The sequence below is a fragment of the Thamnophis sirtalis genome, unplaced genomic scaffold (assembly GCF_051295495.1).
Source record: "Thamnophis sirtalis isolate CommonGarterSnake01/CBP01778 unplaced genomic scaffold, rThaSir2_p1.2 scaffold_11, whole genome shotgun sequence".
Classification (NCBI taxonomy): domain Eukaryota; kingdom Metazoa; phylum Chordata; class Lepidosauria; order Squamata; family Natricidae; genus Thamnophis; species Thamnophis sirtalis.
In genome coordinates this window covers 30,373,506-30,393,691 of record NW_028261391.1, presented here as the reverse complement: position 1 = coordinate 30,393,691, position 20,186 = coordinate 30,373,506, and the positions used below count along the sequence as shown (strand labels likewise).

The 20,186-nt window shown below is 33.0% G+C and overlaps 1 protein-coding gene across 3 annotated transcripts in view; it reads right to left on the bottom strand.

Annotated features, from left to right (window-relative positions):
* Positions 1-4,175: 4,175 nt before the first annotated feature.
* The window catches only part of TRIP12 (thyroid hormone receptor interactor 12), a 79,165-nt gene continuing 63,154 nt past the window's right edge, over positions 4,176-20,186 (bottom strand). For 2 of the 3 annotated variants that reach the window (XM_087725442.1, XM_087725443.1), the window contains exons 27-42: positions 18,345-18,517; positions 16,309-16,382; positions 16,005-16,204; positions 14,022-14,149; positions 13,698-13,849; positions 12,812-12,954; positions 11,591-11,747; positions 10,618-10,716; positions 9,923-10,037; positions 9,211-9,365; positions 8,869-9,033; positions 8,311-8,475; positions 7,528-7,641; positions 6,925-7,019; positions 6,701-6,804; positions 4,176-5,654 (exon numbers count right to left, since the gene is read on the bottom strand). In XM_087725442.1, the coding sequence (XP_087581568.1) occupies positions 5,458-5,654; positions 6,701-6,804; positions 6,925-7,019; positions 7,528-7,641; positions 8,311-8,475; positions 8,869-9,033; positions 9,211-9,365; positions 9,923-10,037; positions 10,618-10,716; positions 11,591-11,747; positions 12,812-12,954; positions 13,698-13,849; positions 14,022-14,149; positions 16,005-16,204; positions 16,309-16,382; positions 18,345-18,517 (2,236 nt within the window). In that variant the 3' untranslated portion in view covers positions 4,176-5,457. The remainder of the gene's footprint in view (positions 5,655-6,700; positions 6,805-6,924; positions 7,020-7,527; positions 7,642-8,310; positions 8,476-8,868; positions 9,034-9,210; positions 9,366-9,922; positions 10,038-10,617; positions 10,717-11,590; positions 11,748-12,811; positions 12,955-13,697; positions 13,850-14,021; positions 14,150-16,004; positions 16,205-16,308; positions 16,383-18,344; positions 18,518-20,186) is intronic. The other variant, XM_087725445.1, reaches the window with a different exon arrangement.

Genomic DNA, 20,186 nt, shown 5'->3' with positions numbered 1-20,186 from the left:
TCTTGAACACATGCCATTTGCTAAGTGTTTGAATTTTGATCATATGATCATAGGGATGCTGCCAGTCATAACTGTGAAGACTAATCACAAATAACTTTTTTTCAGTGCCCTTGTAACTTCAAACAAATGGTTGTAAGTCAAAGGCTACCTGTACCTAACCCAATATTGGTGCTGTCGAAGTTAGTGTATTCTGGATCTCTTAAAATCAAATGCCATATATCAGAATATAATAAGTGTACCTTTTCTGTTGCAACATCTACCCTCTGGAATAACATCCCCAAAGATCCATGTTGTTCACACCCTGATAATGTTCTGAAAGTCTTTAAAAACCTGGCAGTACTTCAGGGCCTTTGGATATTTGTGGAATCCCTATCAGTTGTGGTACATCCTATATAGAATATGGTTTGTTCAGACACATTTTTCTTTTGTTTTTTTAACTGACAAATGTCATTCTTGAGCCAACAGCCCTCTAAATTTAATGAACAAACACTTCCAGAGAAAAAGCACTGCTGAAGGTTCGGGCTGTATGTGGAAGTCCATATCTTTAGTTAGAAAATTTAACTGACAAGAGATTAAACCCTAAAAAAAGATATTCTTAGATTCTAAAACAGATTAGCCAAAAACATTTCAATTAACCAGATTACACTAAAATAAACAAAAGCACTTTACTAGTTGTGATTTTTATATATACATAAAACATATGTATAGATGTTATATCCATTCCAAAGTAGCTAAAGCAATTAGCAGAAATGGTATTATTGTCTTAAAATCATCTTTGTAAAAATTGTCATAATGAAGCTTTAAAAGCATTAGAAAAGCAGATGACAAAAATGATGCCTAAAATTTATCTTCAAAAGGAAGATGCTTTTGACATTTATAAAATCCCCATCCATTTAAGGCTCATTTTAAAGGAAACAAAATTGCATGCAACACTGTGTTTGCACAACGTAATACCCATGGTTGACTAACCATTGTTTACTGATTTAAGCCATTGTCATATTGCTTATCACACTGAATCACAAATTACATAAATTCAGAGTTCAAACAAACCAATTATATATTCTTTTCTATTTATAAATCCAGCCTTTTTGAGCTTTATGGGAAATGATTAGTTTTAGCTTGGCTTTTGGTCAAATTGGAACACGTGATATGGTTTACACAATTCCTAAGCCATAATGCAGGCCTAGTATGCTGTCTCCATTGACAGTGACTTATTCAATAAACCATGGTTAGGTAAAGCTATGTACAATGCATGCATCCAGTCAGTGACATTTTGCAAGTGCTTTGCCATTGACATAATAGAAAAACCTGATTTAGGAAGAAATACTCAAGGCACTAATTTATTTATCTAGTTCAATAAATCTATCTAGCTCAATAAATCTATCCAGCTCAAATATCTATCTGGCTTTTATATCTTTCTACTAATATCTCATCAACTTTAACCAATACATCTTTAGAATTTAGAATTCTAAAGTAGCAAAGAGATGCTCAAGATACTAGCTTAATCTAAGGAGTACTATAAATCAATGTAACTTTGCCTGAAGATCATTTTAGAAGAAAATATTCCATTTTCTGTACATGGAATGTTTCCCTAGCATAAATCAAAGGCAATAAGTTTGTAAGAAGTGGCACAGACACCAATTTAGTATCTGAAAATTAAGCAGCTGGTTGTGTACTTCCATAATTGCTTTAATGCAGTCAAAACTGTGCCTTGTGACAGAGCTAAGAATTGTTTCTATATTAGGAATAAAATTCAGAGGCTTAAAAGCAATTTTAAGACACTTAAACACAAATACATTTAGGGAAAGTAAGTGAAGTTCTTTTGGGAAGAGTCACAGAAAGAGATGTTACTCATTGTGACAACTGTATGAAATTAATGGTTCAGTTTCACTTTCTACTTTTGCCTATTTTTAAATAATTATGAAAAGACATGAATAAGCAGAGTAATGGAATGAAAAAGTGCTCTTGTGAACTATTATAAAATTAATAAAATATAAATAATGTCTAGAAATATGTATTTAGGATCAAGGATCCAGTATTGGAAAGCAGCAGTAGACTAAAGACCGAAAGTACGAATGAAAATAGGTTGCACTTTCAGAAATATTAAACTACTTAAACTACAGAGATTACACATTGTTTCCAATAGCGATGTGGGTTTGTAAAGCTGGTATGCTAGGTTTCCAGTGAATGAATACTTTAATAGAGTAAAAAGAACTGGAAAAAATTACAAAATCCCAGAACTGGCAGATTGAAGTTGAATGCTTATGGAGAAAAATACTTATTGTTCTAATTGTGATTGGAGCCTTCACTGCAGTATCTAAAAACACCCTTGATATATGGAAATATCAAAATTTATCAGACCAGAACACTTTACAAAAATCCACCCTATTTGGAACTATCCTTGGACACTACTTTAATTCTTAGGTCCTTTCTTAGGACTTTAATTCAGTTTCCACCAGTTTAGAATACCTACAGATGATAATAATATGGCACAATACTAACTAGAAATTTTCAGTTTAAAAGTTTAAGTTGAGTCATGATAGCTATGGGCAACACAATGCGCTGCAATCATAAGATTTTCAGAGTACTGTTCGGAATCCTGAAAGGGTAGCTTGAGAAAGAGTAGCTGTTGTTGGCACACTTTACCCATGCTAAGTTGTTGGACTACAATTCCCACAATCTTTTATAATGTTTGCTAAATGACTGTTTCCAGTTCTGGTTTGAAGAGTGTTATTCATATCTGAAGAGTAAAACAAGTAAGATTATTGTAAAGTCTTCAGGAAGCAGTGTTTTATGTTGTCACTTCTTACTGTGAACAGAACAATTATATATTTAACCTAATTCTTAAAATTTAGTAATGCATATAAACTATATGCATTAAGCAAGGAAAACTAACAAAATGTGTATCTCCTTAATTTGCTCAGTAATTCATGTTGCTTGAATAGAATTCCAAGTCAGTCTTACAAAGTACACAGCTGGAGGCATTCGCTAGTCTACTAAACTACTGAAGACAAACAATCGATCTACACTTTGTTAGCTGCTTTAAAGCACTATACTTCATACCTTAAACTAGATTACAGTGGCACTGTGTCTGCTAACAGCAGCAAAAAGATATACCCAAAATTAGAGTATGACAATAAAGTGATGAACTGTGTCAGTATCACCAATCTTTTCAAAATAACAGATCTGACTGGTCAATTTTTTAATTAACAAAAGACATACATTATTCAGGAAACCATGATGCAGTTTTCTATATTTCTATATATCACTTCATTTTGGCAGACTGAAGTTTGCTATGGTAAAATAGTCAGGCCTCTTCATACGATTCCTGTGCTTGCTGAATAAACACTATTATTTTTAATCCTTCCCATTTCCAAATTAGGCATAAAACGATCTTGTAGCATGGATCCAATCGGGCAATAGCCCAGGTTTTTTTTCAAAACAATATTCTCCCAATTCCATCCCATCCCAAAGCTACTTGGGCTTTCAGAAATCAGAGGTCTTTTTGAATTTAAGAACTGCCATTCAATGAAATCCAGATTCTGTAGGGAGACAACATGGGTAAAAAAAATATCAATACAGGTGATATTTTAATACAAAATATTTTTACATGTCAATTTTTTTTAAAATATAGAACCTTAAAAAAGAACAAATTGCTATCAATGTACTATAAACACGAGTCTTTGTGCCATGTTTGATAGCATTATCTGAACAATTTTAAACACCAGTCCATATTTTAACACTGCCTTTCGGTTTTTAAGAAATACTAGCCATTGTCTGTTATGTCCACTGTGAAGTACTTCCATTCAGTTCTAATCTGACAGACTGCTCAATGTCTTTGCATAATGATTTTCGCGTTCAGCTTCTCATCACAGTTCAGTGGTGCACAATGTGGCCAGTCCCATTATCTTAAAAGAATATCAGTTACATGTACTTGAGTACATTATGTAGTAACAAGTTCTTCATCTGAAAAGCAATCTTGCTGAGGTTTAATAGATGCTCTACCCTGATCATCCAACCAAATTTAACAGTACTCCAATGTTTATTTTGATTTCTCAAAGTTGAATAAAGTCATATGTCAGTTTTTCATTAAGAGATGAACTACATAGCATGTACATCTCAGGAATGTTTTGGAATATTCTATTTTTGAACTCATGAAAATAAAGAAAACTAGATCTTGCAAACTCTTGTTTAATGGTAAATCATCCATGACAAGATGGCAACTTAGCCAACGAAATTTAAGATGATTTACTTGCATTGGAATAATTTACAGGTTTGAACTTATGCATACAGTACAGAACTATGAACAAAAAGGTGAAGCAAACTTTATTTATATTCAGGTAAAAACATTAACCTGATGAAGTAAATTATTGCAGATTTGAGAAATCAGCACATAAAACAGTAGGACAGCATTTCTTACAGGTGCATTATCTGTGTCAAAAATGGATGAATTGTCTTGATCCATACCAGTATTGTGGGCAAATGGGGGGGAGGGAATGCTAGTTGACAGCAGGGGCAAGTAATTCAAAGAAAACTATAAACTTAAAATAAACAGGACTGAACAGGGAAGAAAAAAATATTAATTTGACTTTATAAAAAACTTTACATCAATTCAAAATGTTCTGGCCACATCATAAATATTGGCCAGACCAATCAATTGTTGAGTTTTTCAACTACACAAAAAGCATACACTCCTCCTAGCCCCTGGTAAGAGTTGGTTTGCCTAAATTACTGTGTAAACAGCTCTAGAGTTTCTTCTGGTAAGTAGCCAATATACACTACTACATTAAAACTAAGCTATAGGAAACATCCTACCTACTTACAAAGGTGGAATTATTGACAATATATTTAATAAAATTAAATTATTTTTTTAATTTGAGAAAACATGGAACAGTAAATGTCCATGTCCAAAAATGTAACAATTGTGAGTGATGCACACAAATAGAGCCATATGGATTGCATATCAGACAATACATGAGGGAGGGAAAGGGGAGCAAATCATGGTATACAGAACTAGTCTACTTAGCTAGAAGGTCCAATACTTCTTTCAATTTCTGTACTTATGTACAAAGTTGTCTTTGGGAGGAAAAAACTGCAGACTTGGCTAGATGGATACACACAGCCCAGTATTAAACTGCACAGCAACATTTATTGTTCCAGCCTGAAAAAACATCCCTTTTAAATTTCACACAGCAAAGCAAGTTAAACTTCACTCATTGATAAATGATAATTTAAAACAAGAACTTGCTAAAGAAACCTTGTCACAACAACTTTAGGGCCTGATCACTTTAAAGTCCAAGGGGCCTTTAATGAATATCAACCTAGTGTCTTTGTTTATAATCTGCAAGCCGTTTTCTAAACAAGGCGTAACGTTTCCTCGACTCAGATGATACATTTAGAAAAGAATCATGATTCTCTTTTTGCTGTAACAGGCAGACATTGCATTATTCTTTGTGATCAGGAAAGGTGGAATGACTGCTGCCCTTCTTTTGCAGCTATCAAAAGTTTTTCACGCATTATCTCAATACTTGAATAGTCTGGCAACTTGAGATAGTTTACACAGGTCATTACGGAGGGTAAGAAGTCATCTGGATTTTCTGTGGATTCAAATGTCTTCCGTACAATCGTAAGGGGAGGATTCAAACTTCGAAAGCCTAAGAAGAAAGTGGGGGGAAAAACCAATTTTCACTACAAATTTATATATTAAGCTATCAGTTAGAATACAACATGATTTACATAGTTTTTGTATCGCTAAAGTGGATCCATATGAAAACAAACCATCGTTTAACTTTTAACCATAGCATTACAAAAGATACATGTGTGCAGATTTCCACAAACGTGTCATTTTTGTTGTATGGTTGGTATGATGCATTTTCTTTACGAAGAATTGTAATGTTTAAAGTGAAAGTCTTTATATTTCCCCTGGAAGCTCCCTCAAATAGTAAAAGGTTTTTTTAAAAAAACAGGAAGGAAAGGTAGAACATTTGAAGCTATGATGTTTCTTCAAAAATCTCTTGCCAACTTGTTCCTTCCTCATCAGGCTAGAACTAAGAAATGAGTGACTATCACAAAAAGTCTAGTTGTTTAAAGCTTTCTGTGTGCATTTCCCTCCTCCCCCACTGCAACAAGATAAGCCTATAAATATGGACTCGTTTTATTTATTTTTATTTAGAAATATACTGCCGCCTGCTTGCTCATTATTCAAGGCAAGCTAATGGCATTCTGATGAAATTATACATTTTTTATTTTATTTATTAGATCCAGTTTTCCCTCTCAGGAAATCAAGAAGCATCTTTCCCTCACAATAAGCCAGTAAGTAACCTCACCTGAGAGACAGTGACTGGCCCAAAGATATAAAGAGAATGTCCATACAATTAACCAAATCAGAGGCCAAAACTACTTTCATTATAACTTCATATATAACTTCTTATATACTAGGATAATGTTGCAGTCAATATATACTTATCTAGGAGTAAAGTTTATTATACTTGACAGACTATTTACTGATATGATCCAAACAGGATCAGACCATAAATTATTTTATTTTAAGATATAACTATGGAGGATTACAAATTAAGAATTATATAAATACCCCTTTTGGAGCTAAAGCTGTATTATAATTAAATAGAACAAAGATGACTTTCAACACAAATAAATCATTATGATTTGTTTTTATTAAGATATCAATCAAAACACCTACCTCCTACTGGCAGTCTAGGGCTACCAGTCACAAACTGAAGAAATAATCTCTGTTGTTCACTATCAAAACTACTAAGAATTTCAAACAGGAATTTCACAGCACGACTAAAATAATAAAAAGAGGAATACTTCAGTTAACAAACACAGTTATCTTGATATAGATATAGTATAAAAAGCTGCTTGACTCATAAATGAATTATTCACTTATAAAGAAATTTGTGTCACCTGTCATGTGTATATCCATGATCTGGCCTGCAACATTCCATTAGTGTCTTTGCATCCCAAGTGTCTGTTTTGCTACCACACAGCAACTGGTCCAGCTATACGAGTGTTGTAGAACAGGAGGCAACATGAATGTGAAGAGAGAAGAGTACAGAAGCTGTCAACTTATTACTGCAGAACTTATTAACAGAATCCCTTGTGCAGAACTACAAATGACACCACTTATCCAAATCTTGCAGAAATTGAGCTTTGTATTTTTCCTAGACTTTTCTTTTTTCCACCTATTCCTTATGAAGAAAACAAAATATCACAGAAGAGTATCAGCTCTTAAAAACCAAGCCACAAATTGCAGAATTATGTAATACTGTGTAAGAGATATAATGTCCTCAACATATACCAACTGCAAACATTAGAAAAATAGAAGTATATGGCCATTTCAAAACTATGCCAAGAAATCAGGATAATTTAGTTTTATTAAGTTAAATATTTTCCATGAGAAATTTCCATTACCAAACAAGTTGTATATATCTACACATTTATAACCAAGAAAATAGAATTCAAGAGTACAAAGTTATTTCTCTAGGCTCAAACATAAAATGTACTAACCTCCTCGGGATAGAAGTACTGAAGATGACTAAGGGGAAAGACAGATTCAAATCCATCTCTGAATGAGTCAAATTGTCTAGAAACACCTTCATTTAGTGCCCAGAAAATAACAAGCTATAAGAAAACATTGACAAAATAGTAACATTAATAGGCTACTCAAGAATTTATTATTAATAATAACGGGTAACAATGTTTGTAAGAAAACTAATTAATACACCATCCAAATCTAAGCTACGTGACATAAAACAGTTCTATGGTTGATAGTTTCCTTTTAGTTATTAAATAATAAAGCAAAATAAAACTCAGCAATATTTCTAATAGAAATTCTCCAATTATGACATTTATTCTGCATTAAGTTATTGGTACCTGCTCATGCAGCATGATTAACTGACAATACTACACATTTCTTTCTAAATAATGTTGTCCTATGCTGATCCAGATTTAAGTGGTCTATGATTTTAAATATATGTGTAAAGATTTATACTGATTTTTAAAGTGTAACTTTTAAGTTTAATATATTTCTTCTCTGAAACAGATTAAAACACAATGGAAGCATAGAATATCAGTGTAATAAACACATTTATAAATAAGCATATTCAGGAACTGTTATTCACTAAATAACACATAACCTTTTAAAGCAAATTTTTAAAGAAACAATTAAAAATAATTACAGTTGAAGTTTCATCACCAGCATCATGGAACATGTCAGCAATCATTCAGAATGAGTATTAGTAATAAAATCTTACTGCCAATCAAATCCTTCAAATCTCTGATGTTACTTACTCTGAGATATTCTTCTAAATTATGAATAGTTACAGGTATGTCTTTCCCTCCTTTTTTCAGTTCTATATTTGGAAACCCTGGCAATGTGAAATCCAATCCTAGATCTTCAACTGAACAGCCATTCATTGTAAGGGTCTCCAGTGCATATTGTAGACTTTCTTTGGTCTAAAGGTATAAGCATAAACACAAGTGATCATCTGGTAAAAATGCTTTTAGCTTTCTATTTTTTGAGCATGTAGTTAAACATGTTCCCAGAAGAATTTATTTAAATTGGGGACAAAGTGAAATATAGTAGAACCTCTGGTCATGAACTCTTCTGACCATGATCAAATCAGGTTCTGACCAAAAAATTCACTTTTTTTGCGGGGTTTTTTTTGCGGCTTATTTTTTGTAAGTGCCAAATTTTGAAAATTAAATTCAGGTCATGACCAAATTGGGTTGCAACCAAAGTTATGGAATGAATTATGGTCATGACGAGAGGTTCTACTGTACTCCTTTTAAGGATTAATTGAAAAGCAACCAAATAAAGCCTTTCATATCTAATATTAGTATGGATACCTGTGATTTGTCTTGTTCAAGTCTTCTCTTCTGTCTCACAATTTCTTCAAGATGATACACAGATTTGGCTACTACAGGGTCAATATTGAACAAGTCATGAGATGTTAGAGATGTTTCCTGCCGCAGCATCCATTTGTAAAAGGGAAGGCCAAGTGGAAGGTCAACCTAAAAGCAAAAGGTAAATTTTTTAGCTGAATTGTCAAAAGATAAATCATATCCAGCTAATACTGAAGATGTAATGGTTAGCTTGCAATTTCACATATGAAATTGACATATATGACAATAAACATTACTTCAAAGATAGGAAAAGTTATGTCAAGCTCAACCCAGTTATGCTCTTACCAGTCTAAAATCCATGATTGCTTTTGCCATTAATTTTCCAAGAAAGCGGAACTTCATTTTAACTTTAGCAATATGGGCAGGCTTAGCAGTTCTGCCAAATGGAAGTGCAAACAGACCTTGAATATTATGAACATATTTGGTCCCTTCTTGGCTTCCTGTTCAAAACAAAAAGTAGTCTTATATACAAATCATACAACAAGATTAAACTAGTAACATCTCAAAGCTAACCACAAAGTTTAAAAGTACTTACTCTAGTGTTTTTAAAAACATGGAAAGTTTCAAGAAAAATTAACAATATCCAGCAGTATAATATTTTTCCACTTTCTAAAAAGAATCACGCAGAGCAATCCTGCATCTGCCAGCTAATGAGAGTTGAGAATCAGCAAGCAAATCTTTGAGTTGTTTCTATTGAGGAAATGTAGAGGACTATTTGTCAACCCAAGATGTCAATCATACTTGTAGTTCATTCTGCAAGTTTACAATTAATTACAGTATATTCCCACTAGTACTAGTTTTAGAAGTAAAGACAGACAGATAAATAGCAAAAGTGACCCTAAATTTACTGGATTCTAAATTCCTTAGTCTCTGAAGAAATGCTCAGCAAACTAACTTTCATGCTGTACTCCCTTCTACTTCGCTGGCAGATACCCTTTCCAGTGGCAGATACCATTGAATCAATGATGAAATGCAATTTGATTTGATCCTTATTTACCTTTAGGATTGGCAAGAGTAACTTCTTCACCTCTCCACAGGCCCAAGTCTGCTCTTTGTAATTCCTGAGATACAAGTGCATAAAACTCCAGTGTGGGGCCTAAACCTGTGCCAACCTTTTGAGGAAAAACAAATTACTATTACACATTTTATGATCTTTGAAGGGTAAAACCAACAGCCCTGCAACAGGAAATGCTAGTTGTTAAAATCCAGCACACCATAGGTCTTGTTCTTGAAAGGAGGAACAAACATAAAAAACCAGCACTACAGTGGAAACACTACAATGGAAGACTTAATTATAAGTCAGTCACAATGGAAAAATAATCAAAATATTTTCACTTCAAATACCTTTACTTTAATTTTGTGACAATTCTGGACAAATAAAATTAAAGTTCCCATGTCAGAGATAACAATTCTGGGGAATGGATTCCTTCCAGAATCTTCCAGAAGGTGTGAAATGTCAAAATATTTCAGTCAAGAACAACAGCATTTTAAAGTTTAAACTTTAAAATATTTTAACAGTAATTTTCAGATTTTGTAGCTGCAATAGTGCCAATCTGTGTGCTTATTGAGGTTGGCAGTGGACAAAAAAATGGGAAACAGAAATTTAGAGCACAGAACCTGTTTAATCCTTTTACTCACTCACAGAGGAAGATAAACAAACAGTAGAAACAAATAGCCATAATCTTTGCTTACTTCATTTTCATACTGGATTTCCAACATAGCTCTTGAACTGCCCAGATCTTGCATCACCGATTCTGCTTGTTTTAACAATTCCTCTCTATTCACTGTGCGCTATTGACAAAGAAAAGGACAATTGTATTTATTGTCTAGCTAAAATTTTAATATCATCATAATCATATATGAGAATATAAATTCACTGATGTAGACATGACATTTTAAAGATTTTTTAATCTTGTCTTTATTATTTTTATAAATAACTTAAGATAGCAAACATACCTAATTCTCCTTTCTCCTATTTTCTCCATAACAATAATACTGTGAGATTGGTTGGGCTGAGAGAGAGTAATTGACCCAAAGTCACCAGGCCAACTTTCATGTCTAAGGCAGAACTAGAATTCTCTGTCTCCTCATTTTTAGTTTGACTCCTTAGCTGAAAAACTGACTCTCTAAGCCATGTAAATTACATTTAATTTACTTTAATTCATTTAAATTACATATAACGGAAATCTGACATAGGCTGAATTCACATATCATGCTAGGCCCTTGATGACAACCAAAAAACAGGCCTTTTTTCAGGCTGTTTTCCAGGCCATTTTTAATGTTGTTTTTAGGACATTTTTTGGGCCCAAACCAGCCCCAAAAATGGCCTGAAAATGACTCCAAAAATGGCCTGAAAACAGGCATGTGGGTGCCAGCCAGCTGGTCTTTGAGTTTCCAGCGCTGCAGCGCATGCACATGCACACATGTTCCGGTTTGGGTACTCGGTGCTGAAAAGATTCGCCATCACTGTCCTAGGCTTTGAGTTGTTTTAGTTATTGTTTTCTGGAATAATCTATTACTGCAGATGAGCACAGTAATTCTGATGTTTATTTGATTCTAGTTTCTTCACCTTATAGGGAAGACAGACAGCATAAAAATTAATTAAATGAATTAACTATTCAAAATCCAATGGCTTAAGAAAGACAATTTTCCTATAACAATTTACCTTTTTCCGATCCAGCCGGGGTGCTACTCTGCTATCCTGAGAATCAGATTGATTGATTTCTGGATTAGTGTCCAGCAGTCTCTGCATGGCTCGATCACGATCAAATGCAGTTACATAAAACAGCATTTGCCGGGTGTCAAATGGAAAGAAAAAAGGACTATAAAAAGAGAAATGATGTTTACATTACAAGTTTATTATTTTGGAATTAAATGTCATTACAAAGCTGTAATCATGAAGCTGAAAACACTTTCATTATCTAGTTCTCCCTGCCCAATATAAAATATTAAAATAACTTTTCAAATAAGCTAATGAAAAAATATTAAATAAATATTAAATAAATTTTTATTTAAATAAAATATTTAAAGCTCACTACTGTAGACTACTGAAGGTGACGCTCAACGTAACTATTTAAAACTGGCAACAGAATGCCTACTGAAACAGATTGCAACTAAACACCCCTAGGAAAAAAAAAAGATGTGATTTTCTTAGAAGCTACAAAACATACCTCTGAAGTTCAAACAAGCTAACATTACGGTAGTTAGTCCTTCAAACAAATACATTCCGAACTTTTATATGTCAAAATCAGTGTAAAGTGAATTAATGAACTGATTTAAGTAATAGCAAGATAAAGACTTGCATAAAGCTAGATTTGCAACCAAATGATATTTTTAACTTGCAAAATTCAACCTCATATAAAGTTGTAATTCTATCTAGAAAATGTAAACATGAATAAAAGAAGCCAGATCTCCTAATTGTTTGAAGTTACTATGTTACATGAGTGATACTTGAGCACTCACTTGAAGAGCCAGGTTTTAATAGAACAACTCTTGAGAGCAGAGATACAACCCAGTTTCATGACTTGGAAAAAATGTCACTGAGAAACAATGTCTTCTCATTGTTTTCTTTGATCTCCCAACCACTAAATATCTATGCAAACTGTACATACTGCATAAACATTAAAGACATTCAAGACTTTATGGAAAGTACTGCTTATTACTCTTCTTGGTATTTTGCATTTCAGTAACCTAAAATATACATGTGTGCTTCTTATTAAACCAAGCAGTCTTCTACATTTCATAAAGTCATCCATCTATCCACTCTATATTAAAATTTAGTATTTTGTATTTACTTTCCTATTTTTTATTCCTTCATAATAAAGAAAAACATATGCAATAAGGAATAACACATTAAAATATCTATAGTGATTAACAAACTTCATACCATGATTTTCCAAGCTCTGTCAGCCATGTTGGTATGTTTCCTGTCATTATTACCAAAGGATCTTGAAGCTGTCTGTTAGCTTTTGCTGTTAGCTTACTGTTGATAAATTCAGATGTTGGAATAATTTCTTTACAGCTTGCATTCTGCAGTAACAAAAAGAAAGTTGTTTCTATTTGACAGTTAAATGTATTAAGGCTATTACAAAGACAGATTGTAAATGTCTTCTGAACCTGCTTTGCCTCTTTATAAATCATGGTGTGCCATCACAGTTAGGTGCTATTACTCTCCCACTTCCTCTCTGTATAAAATTTTCTGTCCCCATTAACCATGCCATATATAACATAAAGAACTACCACAAAACATGGAGAACAAAAATCTTCACCCCTTCCCAAATCTACCCAGCTAGCAGTAGCTTAAATTTCCTGCAAAGCATTTTGAAGTACACTTCCAGAGTGTCATTTGATAAATGATCATGTAAATTATTTTCTGTATTAAACAATTTCACAGGATATGTGCATTTATTAATATACTGAATAGATTGTCGTTGCTGTGATCCAAGGTAGTTCTTATATTCTCAGAAGTGTCAAGTAATCAACATTTGACGTAGTTTTTAAAATATAATATCAGCATGAATGGATAACCAAACAGTACATTATTCAGATCCACTATACATTTATATTGATATGCATGGACCCAGTAGCTTTGTGGTGAAATAATACTATTGCAATTAGGATAATAATCAATAATTTCATACATTGTTAATTAACATTATTCTGCTGATCTTAAATGGAAAAGTAAACAATTAAAATTTGTTTTAATTACACCTAAGAAAATGAAGCTCAACACAGATCCAGACATCTAATGCAAATCTACCAAGACTACTTACATCATATAGATAATACCAATAACGACTCATGGCATGTAAAACTCTTAAAAGAATAACAACATCTAATGAAGGATCTTCAAAAGTTATACTTTCAGGAGCGGAAGATATGAGATAAACTTCCAAAGGATTTGAGACAGAAGGACATAGACCATCTACAAGAAAATACATTCCATTAGAGAAAAAATTATATACAATATTTTCATTGCAGCCATTTTACATAATACAAGTGTAGAAATACAATGTCAATTAAATTGCAGTTGAAATAATATACTTCAAAACTTATACAACCTTTAGTCTACATTAGGAAATAAACAAAGTACATACCATGCCACAATTCATCATGTTTTTTTGCATTTCTGGGAGATGTTTTCGTAGGAGCAGTTTGTGCTCTTCCTCTTTTACCACCAACACAATCTTTATTACTATCTTCATCTTCTCGTACTGGCTTGTACCTAAAAGATATACACTCTAATAAATAATTGACCCAACAAAAGCTATGAGTAATAGCTTTTTTCCTTGGATCAATTTAAACATAAAAAAAATAATGTCAATCAAAAAATCTACCTAACAGACAGGAAGCAGCAGGTGAAGCTAGGCAAAATATTAAATTTGCAGTAGGTAATACTGAATTAGCATTATGTAATCTAAAGCCATTGCTAACCACAGGACCAGATGGATTATGTGTTTTTTTCTTGAAAAAGCTTGCTACCGTCCTAGCTGAACCTGTGTGTACAATGTTTGAAGTATCGTTTCAAACTAGTTCTCTGCCTGATCTATGGTTATCAGCTATAATTATGCCAATCTTTAAAAAGGGTGACACTAGTTCAGTTGAAAATTATAACCCATCTCTTTGTGCTGTGTTACATGCAAAGTTATGGAATCAATTATAAACCAATCCATCGTTTACCACTTATAGACAAACAACTTGCTATCCTACAAACAGTTTGACCTTAGGAAAAACTCGTCCTCTAATTTACAACTTTTGCACTGTGAAACATCTGGACTACATGTCTTCATCAAGGTAAAGCTGTAGATGCAATTTACATAGATTTTTGTAAGGCTTTTGATACAGTAGTACATGATAAATTGCTGTTGGAAGTTAAACTCTTACGACATTTCTAGACCCTTGCATTTGTCCATTTAAAGGCCTTTGTTTACATAACTAATGGATTTAACATATGTATACACCTGGGAACCATATTCTATTACACAGATATAACCAAGTAGTTTTTATGAAAATGGTTCAGAAGTAGTTTTGCACTGTCTTCTATGACTATTTTTAACTGCCCTAGTCTAGCCTACAACCCTCGAACTCCTTGGTCATCTCCCATCCAGGTAACTACCTGCTTTACTTCAGAATCCAGACAAAATTGGTCAGGTGGCTGTTATCTGCTGCAACATATACATGTCAAATGAAAGAGTCATGTGGTTGAGGTAATGCTATTTTCCATGACATGTTATGGCCTAACAAAATTAACAAGACTCCAAAGTGCCAAAAGATACTCTCATCAAATGCCTATTGGAGGATAAAAATCCCATCCTATTCTTCAGTTTAAAAAGGTTAGGCGTTGAACCAAGGTGGCCCTTAGTGTCCCTTTCCAATTCCCTTCCACGTATGAAGAAATGATCATTTCATACTAACTTCTAGATACACTGCTATAGTCAAAAGAATCAGCCACTGAAAAGAGATAGGAATAATTAAAAACTGGACTGGCCCCCAGGAGAACCAGATAAAATTCACCATTAGCTATTAAAACCTAATGGGGGATTTGAGATAGTAAACTCAACTTATCTGAAAATAAGTGGTGAAAAGTGGGACAGAAATAAAGCATATAAATAAACCCACTTCTACAGTAATTATAAATCAATAAAAATAGCATATCAAAGGAAATGAGTGCCATATTTCATCTTATTTAGGAGTATCAGTATTCATGTGAAACATTCAATCTTATTTTTCAAACAAAATGCATTAAAAGGTTTCCCAATTTCCTTTCATCAGGAGACAAACATGTAGTTAGTGTATATTGTTCATTTAGGTTCTATAATGCCAAACAATGATGCCAGAACATTTTTTCCTGTTAGGAATGGACGAAATAAATTGAAGCTAATCCCTATACTCATATGAATTTCCAGATTTTCGCACTAGATTAAGCCATTCAGAAAGTTTTAAAATCTGCCCCAACCTACTGCCCTCCATTTTGTCATGTTAACTGGTAATTAAGAGTAATTAAAATTAGTTAAAATATTTTAATATATATTTTCATTAGATTTATATGAGTTCTGTCACAGATCGTTTCTTTGGCTCACCAAATGGTATGAGTTTTGGTCCATATGCCAGCTCTTCCCAATGGGTTGCTTTCATCATCTGTAGACTCCCTCTCTTCTTCGGCTTGCAAACTAAATTGTCTAACTGCTTGATAAACTGTCATGTTGTATGGCAGGAGATGATCCCCAATATAGAATTGAAGCCGGTGCCTCACATTCCCTGAATTTAGGAACTGAGCAGCCTATTTAAAAAAAGCAGATGTGGGGGAGGGGAGGGGGAGAGAAAAACCTTTAAAAACGACTTTTGAAAATGCAAAGCAGAATTATACACTGAACAGTACCTTACCAGAGATTCATCTATTTCCTCATCTGAGCCATCGTCATCACTATCTTCATCATCTTCTCTCACTCTGCCATAACCTAAAATAAACAAATAGAATTTGCCACTGGATCTTCCAGAAGAATGAATGCTTTTAAAATAATTACAGAAGCTGCAAAGTATATTTTATGCTCTTATATTTATATAATTTTTTTTCTCCAATGAAGAAAGCAAAGAAAAGGAAAATTACCTTGGCTTTTTAAAACTATTTTTAATGCTAAATCACAGTATAATATTCTATCTCAAAAGACCCATTACAGAAAGAATAATTTAGCATGGGAGTTCCAAAAATCTTACCAAGAAGCTTCTATATACTAAGGGATCTAAGTAAAGACAATTAAAACTGTCTGCTTTAGGCATAGGAAGACTTACCAGCATGCTTCTTCTGGGATAAGTGATAGGTGGGGGGGTTATGGTTTTTAATTTATTATGTGTGGGTAATCTAAAGTTAGATTTACAATCTACGTCTGGTGGAAACTTAATAATTCAATTCCTAACCAAGCACCTGAGATGGTACTAAGATACCATCTAAAATATAGGGAGTTCCAAGCAGGGTAATTTTTTAGGGTATTCATATCAGATAAATTCAATATTTTAATAAGATATAGAGGGAGTTCTTTAAGTTTTGAGGACACCAATAAGGATTGGTATAACAATTGACATGTCTTTAATAGGTATGCAACTTTGATCTGTATCTCTCATTACTTCAGTATTTCATAATTTTTTCCTAATTATTTTTCCTCAATCAATTATTATCGTTGATCGCACATTCAGTCAGATGTTTAAACTGGATTTGGCATTTTTGTCCACCTATCAAGCACTTCATATGGACCTGGAATGATGAAGACTTTATGGCTTTTTTAACTTTGTTAATTATTTTTACTTATACTACAGAAGTAATAATGTGTATATACATACATACATATGTATATGTGCATGCATAAATAAATACCTTCCGAAGTTATGCAACCACCTTTATTTTACTCCTTACTAAGATATGCGCTTGCACAAACTAATAGATATACCTCTATTATGAATCTATGTCTTACTAAAATCCACATGCCTGTAACCTTCCACTGGGATGAAATGGTGCATTCATAGGGCAAAACATTTTCAAGCAAGGTACTTCAAATGAGTTAAATTACAGAATGCGTCTAAAGTTTGGGAGCCAGGAACTCCCACGAAATTGAAATTTGACAAATTTTATAAAACATTTTATAACAAAAAAACCTATTATAAAACACTTATTATATAATAAGAAATATCATAAAACATTCCCTGCGGTCAAACTCTGATATTTGATTGTGCTATACAGTTTAACATGGGCTATTTTTAAGTAGATATATCTCTGATATTCCCTGAATTTTTAAGAATTTTTTAAATGCATTATAAGCTATGCAGATGACCCAAAGAGTAACAGGTTGTCTAGTTTCTATCACAACTGCAAGATAGATAGCAACTATCACAGAAGGAATAGTTCTCATTCAGAGTCATCACTTGTGTATCTCAGCAGCATAGAAGAATTTGGGCAGGGAAAGTTGCCATATCACACTGGAAATGTTCCTTGCCTCATACAACACATGCAATCCTTAATAATCCAACTATAAACTGTTGCTAATCTATGAAGGAAAATTATATATGATAAAAAATTAACTTGAGTTATAACAATATTCAATAAGAAATGTTCCTCAATTAGCTATTTGTCCATATTAGCTGGTTAACATATTCCTGATTCTGCACAATATAATATATGAACAGACCATTTGGAATGGGCAGACCAAACTGTTATTTAAAGTATTACTCAAATAGCTGGATATATAACCATTGAACACTAATGAAATAGGGACCAAAATGTCATTGCAAAGAAACCTTGGGTAGACTGCTTAAAACATTTAACTAACTGAGTTATAATAAAATTATGTAAAAGCCAAGCTTCTAAAACACAACTAGAAATAATATACAATTGTGATCATACAGTAGTATTCATAACAAGAATAAAATACCTCTAACTACAAGGTATCTTTCAATCGCTTGTACCAACGCAAGAGGATCTATCTTCACAGGTCCTCCTTTCCACTGTTTCACATTAGCACAATCTGGGTGTCTTTGCAGCTGGCATTTCAACTGATGTGTGTTGAAAAATTTTAAAGCTTGTGATCCTCTGTTAAGAGAAAAACTCAAGATAATTTATGAAAAACGTTGCTACAGTTATTCTATTTTCAGTTTCATACAATCATTATTTCATTATAATAATTAAAATAATTCATCTTTTGCATTGGCTATGTAGCCAATTGCTAAGATGACAGGTACTTTAATTTGTATTTCTAATTCAGAACCTTCATAACACCACGTGATATCTTTCATTTGATTTCAAACTATTTTAGCAAGGTGCTGTTCAAGACAGTTTAAGCTGATTAAAGTAGCACCTTCATACAATCTTACCCAAGGCAAGACCGATTAAAAAGTGTTACCTCCTTTTGAATAAATAGGTAGAGTAGTGCACAATACACTAGTAGAAGCAAATAATTCGATATTACTTCATTAAGCATCCCATCTTGTTCGTTTTAACCTCAATGAGCAAGCATACAAATAGATCATTTTTTAACCTATTGTTTAATAGATTATTGTTTTTGGTTCAAATTACAGAAAAAAGTCTGTAGATTTTAATCAATCTAGTCTAAAATCAACATAGACTTCCACTTTCTCACAATTCCTACAGATGCCATATTATGATAGAAGATACAAGAACATTCAGCGAAACTGATATCCACATCATTTAAAAGCTAGCACTTCCCAATAGTTACTTAGGTATATTTTTAATTAGGTGAATTCCTCAAAGAGTAGCAGGGTTGTTGTTTTTTTTAGGAATTTAGGATATCAGTTAAGAAAATTATAATGGATACTAACATAAAAAATGATTTATCAATTGACAAACATCTATGTTAGATATCAGAATTTTCTAGAGTTTTATCCTAAAATAAAAACAAAAGAAAGCATTTGCACTATAATTTAAATGACAATCTAATTTAATAAATTTGTTTGATATTTATATGGTGCCTCTTGCATCTTTTTTTCATAATCCATGTGGATTTTCATATATTAGGTATTCTAGCAGTTTTTATTCTGCGATTTTCGTCTTGTAAAAATAAGAGGCAGAATAGCCAGAAAGACAGGTTATTTATTTATAACTATAAATCTTTTGGTTGGCATCTGCACATTTACATATACAGGTTTTGCACCTGCATTAAGGCCTAGCAAAAACCTTCTATAGCTAAGGTTTTGATAGTCAAGAACCTTCTATAATTGAGATTTTGGGTGGAAAACATGTCAGTATTGTCGAGGAATTTCTCCTCTTTCCTTTCCAGTTCCTAAGGATTAGCAAAGAAATACATGAACTAGAATCACCCAGCAAGATAGACTTAAAAGAGGAAGGAGAGTTCACAGATTATAAATTCACAGATTATAAAGAACTACAGTTTGAATTTGAATTTAATAAAATTTATATGCCGCCCAATCCCGTAGGACTGCAAGTAAACAATCTATTGCAAGTAAACAATCTATTTTCCTTTATTGTGGTCTCAGTGCAACACACATTTGGGGGAAGTTTATCTGACAGTGGTGGCCCAGTGCTCCTATTAGATCAAAACAAACAAGAGTAATACCCTAATTAAGAATTTTCCCTGACCCACTGACTGAGTTGGGAACATATGACAAAACACAAAGGCCTTAACCAGATGCTTCTTTGTAGATATCTGACAGAAATATACTGTTGGAAAACACTGTTGATATTGAAAGGGCCCATCTGGAGTGAATGCATAATTCCTAATTCATTCAGAATCTACTGT